The sequence below is a fragment of the Cloeon dipterum genome, chromosome 2 (genome assembly GCF_949628265.1).
Source record: "Cloeon dipterum chromosome 2, ieCloDipt1.1, whole genome shotgun sequence".
Classification (NCBI taxonomy): Eukaryota; Metazoa; Arthropoda; class Insecta; order Ephemeroptera; family Baetidae; genus Cloeon; species Cloeon dipterum.
The window spans coordinates 16,431,355-16,457,073 of NC_088787.1; the positions used below are offsets into that span (position 1 = coordinate 16,431,355).

Here is a 25,719-nt window from a genome sequence, read left to right on the forward strand (position 1 = left end):
TACTTTTTGAAGTAATTAATTTCAATATAATTTTCGCAGCGAAAATGTCCGCCACCCCATTTCTCTGGGCAGAGAGCAAGCATTGTGCTTATACAAAGTCAGGTCCTTGAATAGAGAGACGCGTTTGAGTGCAATCGATCGACTCTTTAACACTAATTGAGTTTTCAAAATCACTGAACTGGTTTCATTAATTTTTGCACCAAATTTATGAATGGTGAATAGACCTCCCCAGTAACAATTACGTTCCATCAAAGCGAAAATTGATTTTTAAAACTGTTAAATAAACTAAATTAATCCTTAATGGATTGATGACCAGAAATGGGCTGTTTAATTAAGTAGAATATCTTTACTCGTGGAAACAGTTTCAAATTAAGGATTGAAATTTTGGCCTATAAGAAGGAATTTTATCACAGCGAAGGATGTTGTGAGGCACAAAAGATTTAGTAATTCCTTCTCTTTTTAATTGTGCAGAGTCGAGACCGTTTTCAACGGCTGGTGAATCAGAATCATCTAGAGTTAATTATAAGGTTATGGGAATGTTTCGCATTACTGCCGATGAAGAACTGTGGGACCGAGACAGCTGCTGCACAATTCGAAATAATTTTTCTCTTCAATTGTTTTACTTTAAGCCACTCATTTTGGCTATAAATCCGCAGAGTGGAATATAAAAAAGATATGGTTATTGTTTTTAAACAATATAATATCTCTTTCCGAGAAGATTTTGCTCAAGATTGAATCACCTCGTTGCGATTGCTTCGTTTTGCATCATTTTTTTATAAAATAATCCGATCTTGACATGCGGAGAGAGAACTTAATTAACGATGGCTTGATGACGTGACAAAACGCGAGAAAAAAGCCGTCTACGGCTACGTTCCTTGACTGGCAATTTCAAAGAGCGCGATTCTCCATTCTAGGACTGCAGAGCAGAGGGCTGCGCACCGCTCACCTAACGAGCAGAGAAATGGAAAGTATCTCATTAAAATCCAGTTTTTGCTGCGAGAGAGAGCAGTCATTAATCACGTTCATTCGTCGCGAGATTGACTGTGTTGTCGCTCGAATTCGCGCGCGCGAGACGCAACAAAGAACAAACACACAACAATTAGGCCTCGGGGGCGGCGGAGGGAAAGATTTTGCCAGCTCATTTGCAACTCAAACGCCGGCACTCGATGATGATGATAATTATAACTCGCTCGACGTGCTTGTCTGGTGCACATTTGCATATTGTTCAATTAAAGAAGGCGGAGCGAAAACAAACACGAGGCTCGCGAGATGAAATTTAAGTGCGTCGACTGTGCTTGATTGTGCCAGCCGAGAGTGTTGACTTAGTTAGACGACTGCGCTCGGTGTTTGCATGAGCATCGCTGGATATTATTAATAATTTAGCACTAACGCCGCGAACTCGGCCCCCAGGGAGCTGGCTATGGCTGGCTTTAGCTGCTGTTCGTTCGTGCTGGTGCGTTCCGCGAGCAACTTTCAAGACTTCAAGTGCATACGTGTGAGCATTTGCCGCGCAGCTGGCAGCGATTAACTTTGAGTTTGAGGTTTCCGTGTTGCTTTGTTGACCCATGCAGTGTACGCAAACTTTTCCAAATTGAGATTGATTGTGCCAAGTTGTAAGGCCGATTTGAGCACCACCACGTACAGCCAGATTTAGCACAAACAAGGGAGGGTTGCAGCACTATAGTTTTAGTTTTCGCTTTGCTGTTGTTACTGGCAACATTGAATTAATCTGCTACAGCTGTAAAAGAGATTCAACGCCAGATGTAAAAAAGCACATCGATGCAGCATTATGAATTCAGAACAATACGAAACTGCCACAATTATGCATTGAATATTTTTCATAAAATACTCGAATGCTCACAGTGAATGGAATGCTGAGCCACACAATCTTTTCAAGGAATTATTACAAGTGAAAAGCAATAAAATATATCCGAAAATACCCAGCAATGGCGAAAATGGAAGGAAACATCGTGGGAATTTGTCTGTTTTTTAATAGCTCTCTGTAGCGTAGTTTGATTGATCAGCTCTTTTTCCAAATTTCGCGCTTTTTATTTTTTCTTGTGCAGTTATTATATATATTTATCATGAAATCTAAAAATAAATAAATAAAATGTGCACTTTTCTACCGCAAAAAGTGAACAGACCGACAGCATTCAGCGTTGGTTCGATCCACTAAAATAAAATCATCAGAACGAATTTTAATTTAGAAAAAACAACCTCACCAACGAATCAAATTGCAGAATATATCTCTCAAACCTATAATAATATCTATATCCCATATTTTTCATAAACGAAATAGTATATCACTATTAGAGTTTTGATAAAGACATCTGTGTTCAGTAACTGAAAGTATAATGTATTTAAAATTAAAATTTGTTAGGACGATCGGTACATTGTTAACCACTTTAGTCTTAAGGTGCGAGCAAGTTTATGACTATGTTTGACAGTTGACATTATATAATCAAAGACAAATAAATTTAAAAAGCCAAACAATTTGACTGCGCAAGCAAGCAAAAAAATCTCCTATAGAATATTTAAACATTCTCCAGCATGCTTTTAGGGAAATGTATTTTTGGCTGGTGTAGGGTTAAAATCGATACTTTTTTGACATTTTGTGTTGCAAAGCGAGTTGATTTTTGTGGCGGAAAATAGTTCAGAAAATCCAGGCGAGCGATTGTTGAGAGCGAGACAGAATTTCTAAAATAAATAAAAGCTTGGCATTATCCCATCTCTCCACTCGAGATTTGCAATGTTTAACGTCACCACGTTTTCAATAAAAAAACGTTCCCGCGCCAGACACTCCAACCAAGTGCGTATACGCGCGAGAGTGGTTTCCGAAACTGGCAGCAGTCTCGTTTAATATTTACAACGTGATCCTGGAGAGAGCACGCAGTACTAAGGCGTTAGTTGTGCATTACAGAGGCTGCGGAATGAATGCCGGTGCCGAAATTAATGCCACTGAGTTGGCAAAGTAATTAAATTTATTGGGCCGGCGCGCAAATTGCGCGGTGGCAGAGGAGGAGGTTAGAAAAGCGATAAATTCAGTTTTATCAGACGACACGGGTAGGAAATAGCTCGTAAAACGAACCCTGCCGCTTTCGGGCGAGAAGCAACTCCATTCGAAGAGCCGCGAACGCCAAAACAAACATAAAAGCATGCATCGCAGGAAATTAATTTCTGGCTGCACGCACGAACGGCGGCCAAATTTAAAAGATCAAACCGGGACGCGTTTTCGCACGAACAATGTCTCGCTAGTTTTCTGCGGGATTTCATTAACAAGATAAAACAGTGCGGGAGAAAAGGGAGAGCGGCGCGCGAGTGTGCTTAATCTGCAGATAAAACCGCCGAGTTGGCCAAACAAACAGGCACGCAGCAGCCTCGGGAGACGCCGGCACCGAGTTTCAACCTGGCTGCCTTCTTCAACGCGCCTTCTTCGTCTTCTTTACCCATGCATAATAAATTTCGAGAAAGGGAGGAATGCGGATTAAGCGACGTTACATTATACGGCTGCAAATCTCGTCTAATTTGGGGATGCTACACACTGCAAGCAAGGTCTGCCAGCGCGGCGGCGGCTTGTTATTATAAGGATGAAAAATTATGGCGGACACGGGCTTTAAGTTCATATTAAATTCTCTCTCTCTCTCTCTCTCTCTCCTCCCCCGTTCACTTCCACTTTTCTGGCAGTGCGTAATATAAATTAAAGTCCGAAATAACTCTTTTCACGTTGTATAAAATTGCAGAGGAACAGAGTAATTTCCGTTACATTATAATTGGTTGCATTTGTAATCCCCCTACCGTTGGACGCAATTTTACATCATAATAAAACTCTGCATGTCTTGCAGCTTCTATCCATGAATTTTAATTCTTCCATCTCGTTTATTTTCATTCTTATGGAATGTAGAATACGCATCCTTGTTTATTTTTAACCGGCTATTTCTGCTGTTGAGAAAGAGTTTCAAGACACGGAAGATGATTTTCCAACTCACTTTCCTCAAACGCCTTAATGAGGAAGAGCCAAAGGAATGAACTCCTGCTGTGTATTATTAACTATTTCTGTCTTTAAATTAAGTTCCTTTGATCTTGAATTATGCGAAACAGAAATAGAAGGTCTCCAAGTGAGATGCGTGCTCCCCTGCTTTAGTCACATTCGGCAGCGAGCCTGGAGCATTCAATATCATCGCGAACAACCGACATGGGACAGCACAGGTGCACAGGCCGCAAGGGATGAGCGCTTAGCCTTAAAAAAATAAACATTTTTTGTCGTTTAAGTTTGAGGTATGCTCGTCTTTTAATTTTGTAACTTTGTTTATATCAAATTTGGAACACACAGCGATAGATAAATAAACACGGTCGATGAAAGCTACGGGGACAAAAGTTTCCAGAAAAGCAATTAGCAAATAACATTGATTGGAGACATAAAAAGCTGCAGCTCAAACATTTTGCCAGGAAAAGCAAATACCATAGCAGCTGGCCATTATAATAAACTGACCGAGCGCAGCACCCCTTTTTGCTGCTCCAAGCGTTCCTGCACGACCCTTACGAACTTGCTCGACTACAGCTGAGTTTGCTCTTTAATTCACCTCTGCTCTCCACACGCGCGCATGGTCTCTTATATTGAATGCATATAATATGGTGGGTGATGAACCTAATGTAGGACATTTCACTGCCGCACATCCACTTTAACAGAAAAAGGGCCGCACGGCTAGCGGTTTATTCAGGTTCACTTGATGACCTCCACGCTCAAATGGACGATGCGGAACCATTGTAGTCGGCAAGACAAAGCGCGCAGTTGTGGTATCCTATTCATAATATAGCCTGACTAGCCGAGCACTCACCGCAATTAGGTGAAAAAAAACAATTCGCAGATCTGCGCGGACTCGAAATGCTGGGCACGAAAAGAGACCGGAAAAGAGAGATTCTCTGCGCAAATTAAGACCGTGCGCACTGAATTAAACAAGGAGAGTGTGGACCACTTTCAATTGGCTCTCTCAGCTTCTAACCCTGTGGACATAATTCAACGCAGCTTTTTCCGAGAGCAGGCACAATCGGCCTTTTTTGCTGGCCTCGGCACGCAAGCACCCTTTCGACACAAGAGGAAGGCAGTGAGTGAGACGCAGCCAGACTGCTAGGTGAAAGCTCAGATTGCCGTCAAACGCTTTGACACTTTTCAAAGAGCACTAATATACGCAGAAGAATCTTTTTGTTGACCAAATGTAAAATGAAAAGCTGACAGCAAAAATGATGAAAATGTGGGCGTATATTGGACGTCACCTTGTTTGCATTATTTCCATGTGCTTTATATTAAATCTCGTCATATGAAATTCCTGTCCCAGCTTTTTCCATGGAAATTTTTGGCACATATGCACACGCTGTTTTGAAATACAAAGAGAAGGATGGACTGATGCGAACTAAAAATGCACGTTGCTAAAAGAGAACGGCACGAATACGAGGAAGCGCTTTGAATTTCTAAATATCATGGCCCTGCGGTAATGAACTTGCGCGATTCGGTTTATTTGAAATTTGATGATTTTCTGGAAAGAGTCAAATGATACTTTTGTGTTCAAATTTCAGAGGTGGATTCGAGTCGAACAAGATAAGCTTTAACCATCGCGTCTCTCATTATTGAACTTGGGTTTAAAATATCAACTGTATCGAATGAAAATTTTAGTAAAAAGATCGTAACAACAGGTCCATTTTAGCAAAAGTTCTCACATTTTATATGCTTCAATTTACAAACCCACTGGGGCAGAATAATTGAAAGTTTTCAAAATATATTCTGTTCTTTTTGTTTGTGAACATATTTTTTTCACAAAAACGTTCCCTTACAACAAAACTCCCCGCATAAGAATGCTTTAATCGATTACTTTCGCGTTAGAAGCTTAAACTGTTTGACTGTTCCATCTGCACGTAAATTAGACCAATTGTGTAGCAAGGAAATCTGTACCCCTCGACAATAATTGCTTTCCAAAGATTTATGGCGAGCAGCTCAAACTAAAGAGAGTCAGGGAAAAGCGTTTTTGCGTGCGTCTCTGTGCTGCCAGAGCCTTTTTCGGAGAGGATAATTTACGGGTGGACTGCTGCCTTTTGGCCAGACGAGCGTGAAAGCTTCCCTGCGCCCCCACTCGCGAACCTTATCACAACTCACCATCTAAAATGTGGACGCGGACGGTGGCCGGTGTGGCGTTCGACGGCCTGCACGTGTACAGCCCCGAGTCGGCCTTGATGGCCTTCTGAATGAGCAGTCTGCTGGAGGTGGTGGGGCCTTTTTCCGTCACAAGCGAAATTCCACCTCGCGGAGAGTCGAAGTTAATATCAACGCTGTTGTGCCGCCAGCCCATGGTGGGTGGCGGTTCTGGGGAGTAGCGCACGATGCATGTCAGGTTAATGGTGCTGCCGATGTTGATGAACAGGTCGGCACCGCCTAGGACCTCCGTTTCCGGTTCTGCGAATCATGGAAAGATTATGCCATTAATCGATTGCTTTCTCCACGGTTAAGAGGAGGAAATTAAAATTCTCTCAGAGAGCGCAGGGCTGGTAAAAACGCCCCTGGGGAACGTTATTCGAAAAGGAAATTGGTGGAATCCATTACGGAGCGAACTAAGTTTCCCGGCATTCCTTTATATTCCCCTTAGTTTTAGCAGCCTGGCCATCGTCTCGGGCAACATTTTCATTAAAAAGAGCGTTCTATGGTCAAACTTTTTTGCAGCAATTATTTCCTCTTTCTGCCACACACACACAATCAGCAGTTGTGCTGCAAAGGAAAAAGCTGACGAAGTTTTTCCGTGGTCGATAAGTTTTGGTAGAGAGGCCTCTTAAATAGCTGGAACGGGCAGCATCTTCCTTGTCAGTTTTTATGGCGTATTTTATCGTTTTATTTCCAGCTACAACATGTTGCAAGGATGCTATCACAAAAATTGGACCTCCTTAGAATTGGCTGGACAGAAATTGGCAACAATAAATGATGATGTACGCAGCAAATCAAAAGAATGTCTCTGCGCAAAAAGATGTGTATACCGTCTGTCTCGTCGCACGAAACAATAAACATACAGCTCTAATAATCACTGTTTGCCTGGCCGTATATAGCAAAAGGAAATACAATTCATTAACATTTCTGAGGTTTGGCCCCAACACACGTACGCTTAGGAAAAGAATAAACTTAACTAAAACAAATTTATCATTAAAATCGATCTCAAAACTTCAAATTTCAATGGTTACAAAATGTTTTCCTTCAGTCTGTTCGTTAATTGTACTTTGCGTTGTTCCTGCGGTCGACAAATGGCGATCATAAAAGTTTAAGCGTTTGATTTTGTCGCATAATTTTATAATACATAGTTAAATAAAATAAATGATCACGAAACAATATCACGCGCACCTCTAACCAAAGCGCAGTAGATAGGCTACCTGAAGCTAGTATATAAAGTTATTGGGAGCGTTGGGAGCCATGCCATAAAAAAGAAAAACATGTGCATTTCTCAATTATTTTTGAATCGTTGCGACATTGATTGGAAAAGCAGCAACTCTGCATCGTCGACGTTTTGATTTATAGTGTTGTGTGCAAACACAAAGCCATATTTGTCACTCGCAAAGCCAGTTATTTTCAATTACACACTGACGTCCACAATATATACAATCAAAACAGTCGCCAAGAACTTGTCTCCGGCAATTCAACACGCTCCTTTTGAGGTGAAAAAATTTGCACAATATAGTGATGGGGGATATTGAAAGAATCGTGTTCTCCAATTACCTCTCGCAACTTGACGGCAAACACATAATACTTCTATCCCGTCTGCCGCGCCGCCATTGTTTGTTACGTGATGGCAATATTTCTCAGGAAACGACACATTTTGTCAACTTTGCTTCTCGTTATCAAAATAAAAAAGGAACGCGAGAGCGGCGACTGCTGCTCGACTGCAGCTCTTCAAACAAAAGCATCACAAGAGAGCTGGAAGAGCAGAGATCCTCCTTCCCTCCATTTTCTTTTGTTCTTATAAATAAAAATAGCATACCACGGACTGAGTAAAGGAGAATGGGGAAAAGAGGCCCGCTCTGGCAATAAACATTCACGCAGAATGAAACAAAGAAACTTTTTAATTGCCGCAGGGGGAAATCGATTGCCATTTTGCCTTTGTCAAGAGAAACTTTGGCAGAGGGAAGAGTTGGAGCCGACCACCGCTTCGGTCTTTTCCAGAGTGGGCTGGTGGGCTTAGGAAACAAACGATTGCTCTACTGCGAATTATAATTCAATCAGCGTGAAAGCTAATGAGGCATGTGATTTTTCTTTATCCCCCATTTTGATTACATTTTCGCAATTGGGTCAACCAAGCATAATAAGATGTATTGTTGTTAATTAAAATGTCGCATCCAAGAGGCGCCATAAATAATTATTAGTCCTCTTTTATTCCCTAATGCATTTCTTCAGCTCTCTGGTAAAATATTGTCAGGAATTTTTCGTACTAAAATATTTGGATTTTTAGTTAACGAGTCCTTGCGTTCAGCGTTGATTGAAATTAATTAAATTTTTTTTTACAAATATGTCCAATTGCTCCGCCGTTAAAATACTTTTCCATGACTGATGTTTTTAAGAAAATATCGGTCAGGCCAATTCCGAAGAATTATTATCGGCTATATAATGCTTGGACAAGAACGGCCCGGCGGGTCACATTCAATTTCAGAACCTTCTTTGAAAATTAAATCATGGATACTGTAGAGGTTTCTGTTCATAGTCATGCTAATTAGTAATTTATTTAATATTAAACTTTAATGATCCTTGATAATTTTTAATTTAAAATATATGGGGAAGACCCCGGGCAAAAGAATTATCTTCCAATATGTGGAAGCAAAGATTTCGGATGCGATTTTAATCGCACGCGAAATGGAACCGTTTCGCTTCCATTGAGATCCAAACGCTTCTCTTCTGTAAGTGGATTTGGTTTTGTTTGAAGCGAAAATTTTGAAGCGCTTGGTTCCTCGAATGGAAGCGTTTATGGTTCTCTATTTATAAGTGTTATTTGTTTCTTATTTGGGAACAGTTTGGGAAACTTTCGGATTTCGTTTTCGTTTCCTTATTTGGAATCATTTTGGTTCTATTTAGAATTCAGATCCAGGAAGACTAATAAAAATTAATACTAAATTTTTTTCAGCAACGAGCGTCCCTTTCATCACTCTTCATTCCAAAGTTTAGTGTAGAAGTAAAAAAGAACGAAGGCTTTAGACTTCAGCAGAAGGGCTAAGAAGTTCAAATCAGCATTTTGAAGAGCGCCCATTTAGCTCTTTGCATAATTCATTTTACACGCTGAGAAGTGGTGGCTTAAAAGTTTGTTTATTCACTTATTCCAGCAGCGAGGAAAGCTCCATCGATTTTTTGTTGATATTCGTGAGCGAAATTGCGCATTTCAATTAATTAAAAGAGATTTTAAATTTCAAATATTTAACTAAGCAAAACGTTCTTCTTCAGCGTAAAAGTCATGCCATCATCGTAATAAGATTGTTTAGCAAATATTTTCCCGCCGTCGAATTTAATAACTGTTCAAAGGATGTAATATAACGTCATCACGTACCTCATCTTTTCCAAAATTAAACAGTCGAGAGCAGATGTATAAAAAATATCCATTTCTTGTTACAATAATTAAAAATCCAGACAGGTCGCGCGCACGATGACCTAGCTGGCGAGGGTCTCGTCACGCGCGCTTAATTGCATTTCTCATTGCGTACACCATGTTGTTTAATTAACAGCCTGCTGATTAATTAAGCTCAGCAGGCAGGCAAACGGAAACTCCTTCAAGTTTTCTCGTTTGCACAGCCTGTTCGGCCCTTTTGCTTTTTACCTCGCAAACTCTCGCTCCAAGTCTTGGCTGGTGACGATGCCAGCAAGCGACTGAGCTGGCTTTCACAGCAGCGGGGCCAGCGCTTATCTTTCTATACCATTGGCTCAAAGGGTTTGCTGATCCGAGCCAAATCGCAACTATTTACCAACTAACTTGGTGTGTCGGGTCATTTTGATCTCGGCAGACGATTGTATGTCCCTTCCTTTGTGCCATTTCGCTGCACCAGCGCTTTTTGAACTTACTTACTAATAAAAATAATGAATAATGCACGGCCAGGCCGAGAGGAGGGAGCCGCCAAACTATGTGCATTAGCTCGACGAAAAGATTCCTGCGCCGTAATTAGCATCTGCGCGCGACCGTTCCGCTACGAGCAGATAATTTCCCGGCGAAATTAGCTGAAAGACGTGTTTCCCAGCTTATGGTTAACACTTTTAAACCAGCCTGAAACTTGCTCTGCGCAAATGTGCATGTGTTCAAACTTTTTGCAATTTATCATCGTATTTTGACAACATTAATGGATTATGAATCCTTTTCCGGTGAAAGGAAAAAGGGTGTGATATCAAGAGAGTGGCGGCCCACGCACGGTTAAAAGCTTGAATTTGTGACTAATTATGAGCTGAAAGCTACGGCTCGTGGCCCTATATTAACTTTTTCTCTTTGCACCAATGCCAGTCGCAGCTCCACTGCGATTAAATAAAAAAAATTGCCGGAAGATGAAAGGAGTTAAATCTTCATTTTGAAAAATTAGTACGTCCACCAAAGACTGCTCAATCTTAAGCAAGTCTGTAAGGGGATTTAAGGAATTCATTAAACTCTCAAGTTGACAAAGAATTAGGTTTATAAAAAAAGTTGCAAAAATTTTAATCAACATACAAATAATTGAAACTAAAATAAACATGGAAAACAAGTATATATTTGGTACATTCGTAACATTCTATCCACTAGGAAAACGTGACTCGTCATTGCTTGCCCCTGAAAAGCTCTTTACCAGGAAAATCTTCAGCAGAGAAAGCACTCTACTCCAAAAATATACCGCGATATCCCTTTCACGCGATATTTATTGGACTTCTGTAAAAATTGGCCCGTAAGCTTTTCAACTTTCCTAGAAGCAACAAAATTGGCTTCTCTCCTGACCGATTGGAATTCGATTCCCACTGAACAAAAACTTAAGTGACTTGCGGCAATGGAAAATTGTAAACAATTGCTAAAGCAAATTTAATTTCATTCGTGTGACTCGCTGAGGCACACAAAGGAAGCCGACGCAGTTGGCTCAGCATTCTAAAGTTCCCGGAATCCCAAGCAAACAACATTGCCATTCCCTGCAGCTGCTAAGCCCAGAAAGTGAAGGCTTTTACTTATTTGCATGCCCACCCATGCACTCAGTCCGCTGGAAATTTGATTTGTCACCAAGGAGCTGCGTGCGTGCGTCAGCTCGCGAAAAGCAACACACCACACATGCACCTTGGCAGAATCTTTTAAGGTGTCTCCTTCCCGCAGATCCAAAACCATCAATCATTCTGTGTTGCGGCTTTAAAGGGAAATCGGAGCATCGTCTTTAGTCTTCAAAGCAAACTCACTTACGTCAACCTACTAAAAGATTTCATTTGGGGTGGAAAATGCATTGCACGGAAAACGATGTTCGAGGGCAAAGTGCTTTTTTACACATGTCAATGAATAGCAGCACCACTAGATATTTAGGATTGCTGGCTTAGTAATGAATTCTATATTATGAATTTCTACTCACTATTAATGTCTCCATGTAAAGATTCCATCTAAAAAATGGACTTTACAACCACAAATTAGCAGCAGTTTGACACGTAGCACGTCAGCTTCGATGAAGTATTTAGCTATTTTGAATTCAATAAATGTCAATCGACAATCAATGCCGTTACAAAGTATAATAAAAGCGGCGGCGCGATTTGTAGCGATCAAACATCATGCCGATCAGAGCTGATGAATATTTATGAAACATGATGGGATTGCGAGGGTAAAATCCATTATCAGCAGAAAAGTCACGCCAGCAATAAAATAAATTTACCCTCAATCGCGGGTGCAAATCTTTTTTCATTAAAAATCTCTCAACCGGCAACAGCAGTTTAAAAAGGGAAGTAATCCTTTCAAACAGAGAATGAACAACGCGGTGGTTAATTTTAGCGAATTTTAAACCGTAATTTGACATTGATATGTTGAGCGGAACGTCAGCACAAAGGGAACCGCATTGTAAGCGAATCGATAATCCAAAAGGCAGGACAACAAATTAAATTTTTGAATTGAATACATTTCCTCCTAAATATACGTTTCTTCACTTACAAATATAGAACGGTAGATATATTATACAGTTTTTTACCCCAATTATTTCGATTTTGTGAAAGGATGAAAGTTGTCAAACCATTCAACATGTGGTGATAAAACCGTGCGCCTCAATTACACCACGTAGAGTGTGTCTGACGGTATTAATTAATTTTAATTGCCATTTTTGCAAATTGAAGGCCCTAAAATATCATTTTAGCTCAACCCGAGGGCTTGACACACCACATTTGAACTGTGGAACTCAGGAGCAGTTTAATTAATGCTGCCCACACTAAACAACACACGGCGACAGTGCAACAACCCGTCCTTTTTCTGCTTTGTCTACGTCGACACGTGTGCTCTGAAATTCAGGGGCCACATATCTTGCGCCGTGTCACGCACTATGGTTGGGCGACGGGCTGGCTTTCAGCCCGACTCATAATGTACATCGGCGTGTGATGTGCGCCGCGCATACATACAATTTGGCGTGCGTGCATGCATGTGCTTACGTTTGTGTATTTGCCCCATAAGGCCTAATTTGATTGCCGCGCGGGCCAGACTATTGTGCGCGTCTGCGTTGGCCGTTGCTTCGTGGAAAAACGCACGCGTGGCGGCTTTCGTTTGATGATGGCAGGCCGAGTCATCAGACAAGCCTCACGTTGTTACACATTACATGCTAGGCTATATGGGTGGCGGGCGAGCCAGCGAGAGAGCGCAGAACAGCAGGGTTGCGGTCTGCCGGTCCGTCCCTAATCAACCCCTGCGCCATTAAATTCAATTATAAATCTCACTGCTCTCGGTTTGGCTCAGGCCGGCCTCTTTTTGATTTTGCGCTGGCGAGTTGGAATTTATGTTTTGCTAGTTTTCCTCCCTTGGAGCTTACTTTGAGACAAGGATTAATTAATCGGTTTCTATTTGGGTCACTGGATATAAGCTGGCTACTTTTGCGTCGGTTTCCAATAACCATAAAATATTCCCAAATACGCAAAGGGTCGAGAGAGCCGCTTGGGGCTCCCACTCTTTGCTCAATCTGTTAATCACTCACTAGATTTTGGACTTTAACTCAAAACAGATCAATACAGACAGGTTCATTTCAATGGTAAAAAAGATTGGCTGTTTAATTTTTCCACGAGTTTTTATGTAGTTTTTACGGCACTAGCGGCTACGTGGTCTTTCAAGCGGGTTGTGCTTATAGCGTGACTTCTTTGATTATTATTATTATTTATTATTCATATAGATTGCTTTAGAAATTCTTTATACGCTTTTTGTTTCGTAGAATTATCGATTGACGCTGAAAGGAATAGTTCTGAACTTAATTTAAAATGCATTTTTAGCCAAATGTTTTAGATAGTCTCACATCATAAAACGAAGCTTTTGCGTCTGAATATTCATAGAGTGTCAGCCACTTGGGGCGAGCCACGATAAAGTAGTTGGTCGTTTACTATGTATGTCATGCAAACGAAGCTGCCTCTGTAATTTCATACAATTGCAAATCTCGTTAAAATATTCTTGCATTTTCCAGGATGCAAACACGAGTGCAATTGTAAATACGGAAAGCGGCCTGCTGCGTTTCATGCTGAGCAAACTAGCAAGTTATGTAACTTGAGAGACAATAAAAAGAAGAATTGTGTCCGTTGGCAAGTTTTTGCACTCGAGCGACTTTACTTCTCCGACTTCCACCTCTAATCATATCCTTCTACTCGTGAGCATTTATTCAATATTAAATTCAGAGGCGAGGGCTAAACTTTGGATCAACTTGCGCACCATCTTATTAATCCCCCGACGCCGAGCATTGAGCAGCGAAAAAATAAAATACCCCCGTGACGAGAAAGTAGCGAGCACGAGCACATACTACAAGTCTCTCTGGGACTGGGAAGCAAACTCCATCAGCCGCACTTTTCACTCCTTTCTCTCCACGAGTTAGAAAGACAATAAAAATAAATCATGAGCCGAGGGAGGCGGCGTTAAGAACAGATTCTTAAGATAATATTAAAATATTCCGGCAAGTGCCACAAACAAAGCAAGAAACGGGAATTTATGCTCCTCGGCACCCTTTTATATTTCATTTCCTAATACCTCTCGCAGGAGCAGTATAGCTGTTTTATTTATGCGGCCGATAAAACATGTTTTACTCCGCACGCAGCAGAGTTCTGGCTGAGCGCGCGCTAGGAATAAAATTCGCGGGCATTGAATATGCGAAGCGGCTGTTTCGCCTCAAGGGGCCCCCCGGTAAACTTTCTTTCTCTCTTTGCTTCATAATTTTTATTCCCACCGCTTAAATATTTATACATGGAACATACATTTCGCCCGGAGGCCGTTACCCAGAGCCAAAAAGGTTCGCCACTATTTTTTTCCACGAGAGCACACACTTTCACTCACCTACGACGTAGAGGTGCACAAAGTGGCCCACCGGGGGCGTGGTGCTGATCTGGCACTCGTAGATGCCCGAGTCCTTGCGTTGCGGGTACTTTATTCGCAGCGCCCAATCCTCCGTGTGCGGCGAGTGCACCGCCTCGAAGCGTTGATCGCTCGTGTACGTGTAGCGGCCCACGGTGAGCAGGTGGATGTCCCGGTGCCGGACCCACGAAACCTGTAAACACAATAAATTTTGTGATATTTTATGTAGATATCAAAAATGCTTCACATAAAAAACAATAAAATTATAAGGTTGAATTTAACTCAATAACTAAATTCTTGACGATAACATTACAACGTTTTCTCGTGCACTGTACTTATTAGCATTTTGTGATACACGGAGGAATAACTCTTATCAAAATAATTTCATCTGAGCTATCACTATCAACACAATAAAACCCTCCCCATTAATAGCAGAGGGAAAAAATTTAATTTATTCGTGGTAAAAAGCTCTGACCTATCGAGAGATGAAGTTTAGTAAAATTCATTCGACCATTGCTACAGCAAGCAGTGTAGTGCCTCACTATGTACTCATGCATGCTAGATGCCTAGTTTGCAAATTATGATAAAAATTCCGCCCACTTCTCCCTTCACTTTGTGTGTTAAAAAGTAATTCATTAAAAGTTTTTATTATTTACTTTACGTAAATTAAAAAAATTTTCATCTGCTGTTTTTTTACTAACGAGAATCCAAAACTGTCAATCATTAGTTTGTGGATAAGCGGCTAGACATAGTGGACAAACCTGACCCTTTCTTAATTCGCCTTTAAGCTATTATTAGAGAAAGGAAAATCCAATTACCGTGACTCTATTACTATCCAGTCTCGGAAAGACATCAAACTAGCAATATAATCAAATTGGGTATCCTACACTGCGGCCGTGCCTCTGAGCTAGCGTGTTGGTCTGGACCGAGTCTGATTTGACACAAATTGCCAGACGCAGAGTCTCATGGGGCCAGCCACCAGACAGATTTGAAAGGGTACACAGCAGTAAAATGGCTGTTTTGTAACCGTAACGTTCTCTACCTGCCATTATAGTGTATACAAGTTTGCCATTCCAATGAAGGACATAAAATTTTCGCACCAGAAATGAAAAGCATTAATTTTACGAGTAAGCAGTGAGTTAATTCACACCATTTGCAGTTACGTGATCATGTGCAGAAATAACATTTTTCAATAAAGATATGATAGGCAACGGGCTAAAATAATCTTGGTTGGAAAATCAACAAAAAAGGCTGCGCGAGGAAAGCTTTCCCAGCAATCTAGGCAACAGGGCAAGGTACACACACGCACGCAGTGCTCAACGCTATACATATACAAGTACACAGCAAACAGAGTGAAAATGTTGTGCCTTGGAAAATTGCTAAGCTAAATGAAAACCTCGCGCTAGTGCGCGTCCTGAATTTACCGAGAGCAAAAATGTGGAAGAGCAGCTAACCCGATTTTGAATAACGCATGCACCTGGTGGTACGTTGTTGCTTTTGATCTTGCAATATAATTACGCAGCGCACCCATCAAATGACGCAAATCAAATTTCTACCTTCTAGTCGGACTGATGCAACTTTTTGTACACCTTTATGCCAGCCCACAGCTCTGCCAGCCAGGAGGAAGGGAAAAGGCAAAAATATCAAAGCTCGCGGGCTACACGTTAAAGCTTTTATACAATTCGCTTTTTGACGTTCTCTGAGCGCCGCGCGCGTGCATGTAAAATGTAAATTGTTTGGTTGGCCTACATTCACGAGACTGAGTCTTGAGCACGGGGTGGCCCTTGTTAAGTTCATTAAACGGCAAACATGTGGAGCTGCGCCTTTCGCCTCTCGAGGAGTTGCTACTGCCGCGCTAGAGAGCACATCTACTCTCAGACGCGTGGTACGTGTGTGAGTCTGTATTTAAATTTACATAATCACATATCATCGCGGCGGTGGCGGCTTGTCGCATTGAATGATTTCGACCGCCCACACAATGTCGAGCCGGCACCTAATTATAAAGCTCGCGAGTTAATTGAAATCCCGAACGACGCCTCCTCCTTCCCTCCGCTGCTCGGTTTTGATTGCAATTATCTTAGTCTGGGAATGAACATCTGCGGGAAACGGAAGGTGACTTAATCAAATAACTGGTAGGGGGGTTGAAACGGCTCTATTTCGATAATGAGGACATGTGAGTGCGTGTTTGGCCTTTTTGCTGGCATTAAGCTAATGATGGCATGATGAGGTAACATGTGACCAAGCAGGAAGTAAAACTACTTTTTGTTCCATAAAGTACCATGGAATTATCAAAGCTTGATGAGCTGAAAGGTCACTTTTTGCTCGTGGATATTGTGCTTCATCATTGTTTTGATAAAGCGTGTGCTTGTTTTGGTTTTGCATCAGTATACATACTTTGGCCTTCATATGTATTATTTTCCCTTATTGAAGTCCGGAGGGCAAATAATGAACACACGCAATTTGGTTTGAATAACTATAACAGAAACAAAAGCAGGAAATATATTCAGAAAATCACATACTTTGGCCATTTAAATATTTCATACTTAATGATAATTAAGTATTGTTTTCCTGTTATTGTTGTTTATTTTTCTTCTTCGAAAATCCTTTTTAATAAACTGAATTCAACTTGGCATTTTAAGCAGCATTAACAATTATGAAAATCTAAAATATCAATAAGTTTTATAGAATATTTCCAGCAGGTACTGAAAAATTATAAATCACTCTTCTTCATTCTAAAATAAGAGTCATAAGTATGCCACGTGTTTTTGTCTCATACAAGCTGCTGAAATGCCGTATTTAAAAACTAGGTTGAATTTTGATGCCCCAGAGATGGATATGCTTCCGGTAGATGAGCGCGTCTGCACAAAGTCTAGCTGATACAGGCTCTGCAAGTTAGGGTGCATGCAGAAAAACATAATTTTCCGATCAGTATCGCGCTTGCAGGAAATGTTTTTGAAAATATTTCATCTTTTATGTTCGTACTCACAAATTAAAATAGTCGCCTGTACATATCCCTGGCCTAATAAGTTGGATTAAAATATAAGATTTTTTTCTTGATTTCTCTACATTGTTTTTGACGAGAGGCTTTAAAATTTTCAACTTCAACGGTGATGATGCCCAAATTGTTTAATTGTATTTAACTATAATTATTGCTTGTTTTAATTGAGTAAATTGAATTCAGAACGCTCTACATTTAATTGATATCCTTCAAATCAAATATTTTAATTAAAAAATGGAAGGATATTGCACCTCGCTTCTTTTGTATTGATACAGATAATATGTTAAGGGATTTATGCAATGATCCAGTGGGACTTTCCCCAACGTCAACACTCATTACCAAGAACGAGGATCAATTGCTTAAAAACGTCCTTCCTGGGAATGTAAGCACAGTAGGCCGCTAATAAACAAGGGATTAACAGTTTAATTAGTTTTAGTCATCAGAGAACTGGCTGGTGCTAATTACAGAGGTGAGCTGATAATTCCTGCAGCCTCCCGCGCGCACATATCATTCCACCAGCTATCATAATTGGCCAGGCATTATCGAATTAGCCTTTCAGGACGGCTGCGTCCCGTGTGTGTACGTTCGCCGGTCGAACATGCAAGCCGGTTGGCCATGTATCGCCTTTGGGACGCACTTGTGCACACTGCATATTAATCAGCGGCAGCTCGCTCAAGCACCTCCCCGTCAATTGAGCCTTCATTAGCGAACCGGCGTAATAATGACACCGCGGGTTGTGAAATTTGTATGCACAAAGTCATGGGGAGTAGTAATATTGTTGCGTGTTTGCGTTCAGAACAGAGTGTGAGAGTGAGCGGGAGCTGGATGCTGCTCATCAAGGAAGCCGCAGCATCATTCATCTCATGCCGCTGCGGTTCAACAAACTTGACGATCTGCCGCGCTGCTGCCGGGCCGGGCTCACGGCACGGGTTATTAAAATAGCGTGATTTATGCGAGTCAAGCATACGCAGCCTCAATTGAATACTGAATCAACAAACAAAACGCGCCAGCTTGTCTAGTCTGACCCGCGAAAATCTGACAAAGGGTATTTTTGGTGAGGGAGACCAGCTCGACTACATGCATTTTAAACAAAGTGCTTTGAACTACACATTCCACAGGACCCAAAGAGATAGAAAGGTATGTGTGAACCGGAGTCAAAGACTGCTTCCCACCAATTGCCAAATAACAACTTTTAAAGGGACGAAGCTAGGTTTCCACATTTAGAAAGTAAATAATAAAAAAGAAAATATGAAGCTTAATTTTAACAAGTGCAAATTTCTCAAATTCAGAAATAAAAGCTGAGGTAGACCCAATAAAAACTACATCTTTGAAATTGGTGACTACAGAATTGAATTCGTATATGAATTGGCGTGACCAACCATCTGGCGCTATTTTCTCAAATCATAATATTATTGAGTTTTACCATTTTTAAAATGTGATCAGAGAGATTTCAGTCCAGCCCTAGTAATTAAATTGATATTCAAGAATTGAGTTGTACGCTGAATTCATTTTTAATAAATCCACCATCAAAATTTTAAAAGAAAATATCAGCTTATGAGTTTATCAAAATGGTTTATTTTAGCTGAATAATTAAATTGAATCATCCATACGATGAACCTGAAGATGGAAATGAAAAATTATTAACTCAAATAAAAAATTAGTGATTTCTCGCTATTATAATAAAAATTTATAAGGCCAGAAAAGAGCGCGTGCCAAACAGACTCAGTCTTGGTCTGAACAAAATAATAAAAAAAGTTATGCAATATACATAATTGCGAGCTGAGCCAAGCGTGTTGAATTCGAATTGAAATTTTTGTTTCGTATGAATACAAAGGATCAGTTAAAATTTTTAGTCATCCCTCTCCTTTTCTATAATATTCAATAAAAAGTATCTTCTCTCGAAATTGACTAACAGAAAAGTTTACCAACTCACAAGGAGCAAAATACTTTGTGAGGGTTCTCAATTGATTCAACACTTTGATAAGCCTTCAGGATTGTGCTACAATAGCAATCTGCACTTGAGCAACAGCACAAAAGAGTGTACTTAACCTTGGAAGTTCACCTAGCCAGATTCACTCGAGAAATCTGTCAAAAGTTCATAATTTTCCGCAACCGCGCACGCAGCGTGTGCGTGTGTTTTCAAAGTTAGGCTGCACTCGCGATAAGGGCGTGTCACGCAGATTGCTTCGAATGCCAACCAGCCGCTGTCTTGACTGACGGCGCAAACAAAGAGATCACTCACTGCCTGTGTTGGGGAAAAACGGCGGAAAACAAAGAGGAGGTGATTTAACTGCCTCGCTGCGCGCTCTTGACAAAAGAGGCTGAGATGGCTGAATATAAAATAGTATAGTGTATAGTAGAGAAACCTTTAGCAATCAATTTTAATGAGAAAAGTCAAGAGAAACGTTATTATCCCAGATCCTCATCAAACGTTTTTTTTTTGCATTTTCCGCTGATGGCGTTCCAGTGAAATAAAATTTCCTACTAACTAATGACAGGCTTTTGCCCGAGTTTATAATTGATAATTACAGTTTGTCATGAGCCTTTGAGAGCGGAACGAAACTGTAGTTTCTATTAATAACATTCCGGCACGATGACAAACAAGCGCGCGCTTTCATATTGATCCACGAGTAGCGTGTCTATCTCGCCGTAGGTGTTTCAGGCAGTCACATTCGCAGCACGCAAAGTTTGAGCTGCCGGCGAAATTACACCAAGCGTGTCACACCCTCAAGAGAGAACGAGAAACTTGTTCCGAGTGTCCCGGCCTCTGGGGACGACGAGATATTGTTGTCACAACATAAATACCTGCAGTCAGTGATAAAAAGGCGCGGACAAGGCGGGCGCAGGCGAAAATCGGATCGCACGCTCCTCGAATTAAAATGCAAATTGGGGGCTTAAAAACAGGCGGCGAAACAGGTAGGATGGAGGAGGGGGTGTCTGCATGCTAGTGTGTGTGTGTGTATTATTCACGAAACAGTGTTGTCTTAAGGCTTATACCGTGCGAATGCGAAAGGGGTCGTAATCCGCTAAAGGAGCGCGCGTGTGTGTATCTACTCAGAGCCGAAAGTAAAACAAGACAAACCAGCGAGGGCCTTACCGTCCTGTTGCCCAAATTTTTGACTCGGCAATTCAAGTAGGCAACTTTGCCGACGAGTGCTGTGATGTTGTTGTTGACCGTGGTGTCGAAGTAGGGGCCGGTGCCTGGCGTCGGTAGATCCTGCAGGAACTCTGTCCGGAAGCGCCTCGACGCGGCCAACGGTCCCACGCCTGCAACAGAGCCATCAACAATTCATGAAAAGCTATAGCTCAAGGACGCCGGGGTTTCGCCTCCAACTTTCTCCACCTAACTTTGCTAAAAGCGATTTCGCCTCTGTACTCACTCGCGTCGAGTAGGGGTGTTTTAAAAGCCGGAAAATCAGTTAAAAGTTGTGAGATAATTAAATACGCCTCCGCCCTCCTGACTCACGTGACGGCGGAGGAGATTTCTAGCAGCTCAACGTTCTTCAATATTTCACTTTAAAACGCTCCTTCTCTCTCTGCTGAGCTCTTAATGATATAAATGCTCCTCGAAATTTCGTCAACTTAAGCTTAGAAATTTAGGTAATTAGTATATAGGGCTATTTTTTCTGAGCTCCCGATCCTCACGGGATGATCAAATGAGCACACAAAAAATTTAATTCGAAGTCATTTGAATTAATTCGAAATCAGCTAAAAATACGTAAAAATCTACACATTTTTTCATTCTATCTTGGTATCTTTCCAACTTTATCTACTGGACTAAAAGTGTTTTATCACAAATAATATTTTGATCAGGTTTTGATATTTCCCTTTAGAAATAATATTTTAAGCTATACGTAGCAAAAAGTAAGCAAGAAATGTTAGAATCAGCATTTTATTTATTTGTATAAAACCCCACTAATCCTCAACCACAGTCGATGTGGTATGCCATAATAATGTTTAAGGTTCTAAAAATTTCGCACAAGGTTTAAATAGTATTTGGATATAAATCAAAAGGGAAAGACAAGTATGCTGTGTTTTTTGCTCCAATCGTGCGTTTTTCGACGAGAGCTAGAAAAAAGAGTACATATCTAAAAATCCACTTTTTATGATTATTTTCTGTATTTTTAAACTTTTTTCTTGTACTTAAGAATCTTAACGAGGTCCATTTTCACGTTGAATTGAAATGCCGGACATTTTCCTCGAAGCTACAATCATTTTCTCTTGAAAAATAATATCTATACGATCTACAACCCTAGTGATGTAAAGAAATATAAAAAAAATAATTGCCAGGGAATAATCATTTCTCTCTCTCCTAGCGAAAGATTCATCTTTGGATTAGGAAACTTGATCTGCATTCCACGCTTTGTTAATGTATTCATAGACCAGGTCCTAGATGCGACACATTTTTCATTTAAGGAGGATTAGACCCTTTGAAATTCAATTTTACACTCTCCAGAGAGGGAAGGGGGAATAAATTAACGGATATTAGAGACGCAGCAAGCAGTAAGCCCTGTGGTAACCGGAGCGCTGGCCTGAACAACGCACACTCTCTAATCAAGTTATGCAGCAGGCATGACAAGGAGGTTGCGCGGGTGGCCCAACCTCTCAACTCGGCAGGAGTCATGCGAACGCGCTGTAAATAATGCATCTCATTTTGTTTCGCACGTAAAATCGAACGGGGTCGAAACCCCCCATAACTCTACCGTGAGTGCACCTGGCGCGTGCATCCGAATAAATCACGCGGCGTTTTAATCATGCTTCACGGTCGCTCTCCTCTCGCTTTATGCCCTCCGCAAATGAGCTCGAGGCAGTGAATTTGTACCGCTATCAGGCAGACTGCATTTTATAGCGCCGTCGGTTTATTGCACGACGTGATTACGTTACTCCACAAGAGCTGCTTCCCTTTTCACCGGGGTTTGCCTCCCTTGAAACGTGTCTTGTTTTTATAATTGCAGAGGTTAATTGCAGCTGCAACTCACGCAGAGCTATTCTCGAATTATTGCAGCCTGTGGTTACCTTATGAAAATTAATTAAAATTCACACCCTAATGCTTTTAACAAGCAAACTTTTTATTCCAATGCAATTTCCTGCTATTTTTGCTGCTAAAAACCCTTTGATTTTTTTAATGTATTCAAGGCAATTACTTTCTTCATTCATACTATAGCATCCTTTCTTTCTTGTTGCAAAAATTGAAAATTGGAAGATAAATTTGATTTATAATGAATTAAATAAGTAAAACTAAAGAAATAAACTTAAAAATACCATGGCTCTATTCAGCAATAAATATTCACACTTAAAAATAAGAAGGTGGATATTTTTGTCACCATAGAAATAAATATGGTATGGGTATTGAGGAGCAGTAATTAATACAAGGGCAGCTTAGCGTCCTTTATGTTCATTTTGTTTATTCGGACTTGGCGTGACAATAATCGTAGAATTGAACTATAATTAACAAACAAATTACAATTACAAATCACAAGAATAAATTAGCAATTCCGACTTTTCACGTTAACTAACGACAAAAAACAAAACTAATACAATTAATTATTTCTTGCCCAGTTTTGGGTTCAGTCATTTAAACAATTCCTATTTGGATTGATCTCGCACGAATTCTCCCTACAGTTTGGAGAGACAACATTTTGAGGTGACTGCTTCTGTGCGAGTCTGATTATGCAGTGGGGTGAAGGTGCAGCAAAAGTGCGCTTCACCTTTGCACTGCCCCCTATTACAATCACGGGAATTATCCCAACATTTGATATTCAAATTGTAGTGGCAGGAAGCGCCCACAATAGTGGTTTTTAATAACCTAGAGAAATTTCGAAAAAAGAGTGATTGCATTAATTTTCCGTGTATAGCTGCGGAATTTATATGTCTCTTACAAATAAAAGAAATGCACGCAGAAAGGTTTCCATGGCTATACCAAGAAAAGTGCATATTATAAACCTTTCCTTAAGTACGGTAATATTGCAGGAGAGATTGTTGACATGGAAATGAGGTCGTATGCTTGAACGAATTTTTAAAGATTGCAATATTGCATTTTATTTTTTAAACAATAAGCCACATCACTTTTCAGCTCAAGAAATTTTCAAAGTGGAGTTATAGAGATACGATTCAAGAACCGTGAAGTAGGACGTGAATACTCATTAGTTTGGCACTTGCAATACGACTAACCTCCGTAGAAATTGAATGTCGTGAACTTTTACGCTTGGTTACCTGCTGGAACTCGGAGTGAAATTAATTATATTTTAAAAAGCTGGCATTTCCCCGAGCAAGCTTATTTAATTAGCATTTCATTCACATTTTTATTGCAAATCTTGAATCCGAGTTCTCGTTTCTAACTGCCAATCGATATAGGCTTGCGTATGATTAACAATCTCATCAGCTGTGAAAGACATCGTTGGAATAACGCAGTCGAGAGGCACGTTTGGCTGCGCAAATAGAGCTTTAATATACATGGCGCCTGTACCAGAACGCTCGCAATTAGCGTGCCAAATGCAATGATTTATACAATCTGCAAACCTCGATGGCGGTCACTCAGCCTGAATAATCGCTGATCTGGTAAATAATTCGGCGCTGGGTTGCAAATCAAACTACCGACAACTACTGTGCGAGAGCCAGTTTAGCGGCGAGCAGCTTGGCTGAAACACGCGCTCCTCCATTATCGGCCTGTGATGACTTTTGTTCTGCGCGACGTGCCTCGAATTCGCACACCCTGCCAGGCCCCATCCAATCTAAAAATGAAAATGCACTGCGCCAACTAGGCAGGCAGGCCGCTTTAAAAGTCACCCGGCGTACTGCCTTCCAATTGTGTACACAGTTTCTATTTCCCTCCCGTGAAATTGGCATTGAAATCTGTTAAGTTGCGAGTTCAAACACATGAAAAAGCCTTTTATGAGGTAGGTGCGTGGTGTGACGGCAAGATAAGCCAGTCAAAGAAATTCGCCAGGGTGGATGACTGGAATTGTAATCGCTGGGAAAGGTCTGCACGATTCTTGTGCTACCAGCATTTTCAACAAAAACAGGCCGCTGTCCCACGAGCAGGATCAGACCGCAAACAAGGGCATTTACTCGTCTGCACGGTTCCTCCAATTCCATGTTTTGAGGTTTTTATTAATCAATTATTCACACATTAACTCGCATTTTGTGTTAAACAATCAAGCATTCCATTGAGTAAACAATTTGTTAAATTTTGCACAAGTTTCCGCATGCTCTTTTGGTTTTTCCAGCGTTTAAATTTATTTTAGAGCGACGCAATACAGGTAATCATTAAAATTGCTGTGTGTTCCAACATGTTAATTGGGTGCTTTGATGTGAAACTTGTTGAAGGAAAATTATCGCGATAGCATTACGGGCATGTTTATGAAATCAATTAGCCTTTTTGTGTATTCCTGCTGAAATAGCTCAAAGGAAATTCATTTTAATTGCCCTCTCCAACACAGTTAATGACATTTGGTACTCACAAAACACTTTCTCACGCACGTAAACAATTTTCAGCGTATTTGCTAGAAGTAGCATGGAGCTAATAAAACCAAATTGGTTCCGAAATCAATTAGTTAACTCAATTACGAGCGCATCCACTCGCTCGCAAAATGGTTTTATTGAATATCGACGAGCAGCAGCTTCATTGTGTAACGCCAATTGTTAAACATTCAGCGTACAGAGGCGGGAGGCCATCAATTGGAAATTAATTTCCAACCGACTAAACCCTTAATCTCATGAAATTCAAATGCGTCGACGAACAGTAACGTATTTGAATTAGCATCTGCTGAACGACAACCGTAGCCATTTTTGTCCACGCACCCCAGCAAGCTGCTCGTGCATGTGTCGTTATGAAGGCAACTTTTGTTTGAATGGAAAAGCAGCAATTTCCTTGGCTATTAATCTGAAAGTGCGCTGTTGCCAGTTGCCAGGCATATATGTGGAGCCGAGAGTGGCCCAACGCACAGCGCACAATGTATGCAGCATGCGTGCGTGTGTTTTGTTGCCACTCTTGAGAGGGTTGGGCAAAAACGCGCGGCATACTTCGCTCTCATGGCAAAATATATTACCCGCGCGCACACATACAATATAGCTCAGCAGCCTCTTTTGATGTGAAACTAATTTCATATGCCCTTTTTTCGTGCTCGCCGCGTGTTTTCAAAATCCCCCCGCGATATATAGAGCACATACGTCAGGCAGGCACGGGTGTAAGTTTTTTGCGCAAAAAGTTTA

At 40.9% G+C, this 25,719-nt stretch overlaps 1 protein-coding gene across 1 annotated transcript in view; it reads right to left on the reverse strand.

The window, feature by feature from the left end:
- Positions 1–25,719, reverse strand: part of dpr8 (defective proboscis extension response 8) — an 86,746-nt gene that overhangs the window by 2,555 nt on the left and 58,472 nt on the right. The window contains exons 2-4 of the mRNA XM_065477093.1: positions 20,606–20,775; positions 14,493–14,703; positions 6,146–6,442 (exon numbers count right to left, since the gene is read on the reverse strand). Of these exons, the coding sequence (XP_065333165.1) occupies positions 6,146–6,442; positions 14,493–14,703; positions 20,606–20,775 (678 nt within the window). The remainder of the gene's footprint in view (positions 1–6,145; positions 6,443–14,492; positions 14,704–20,605; positions 20,776–25,719) is intronic.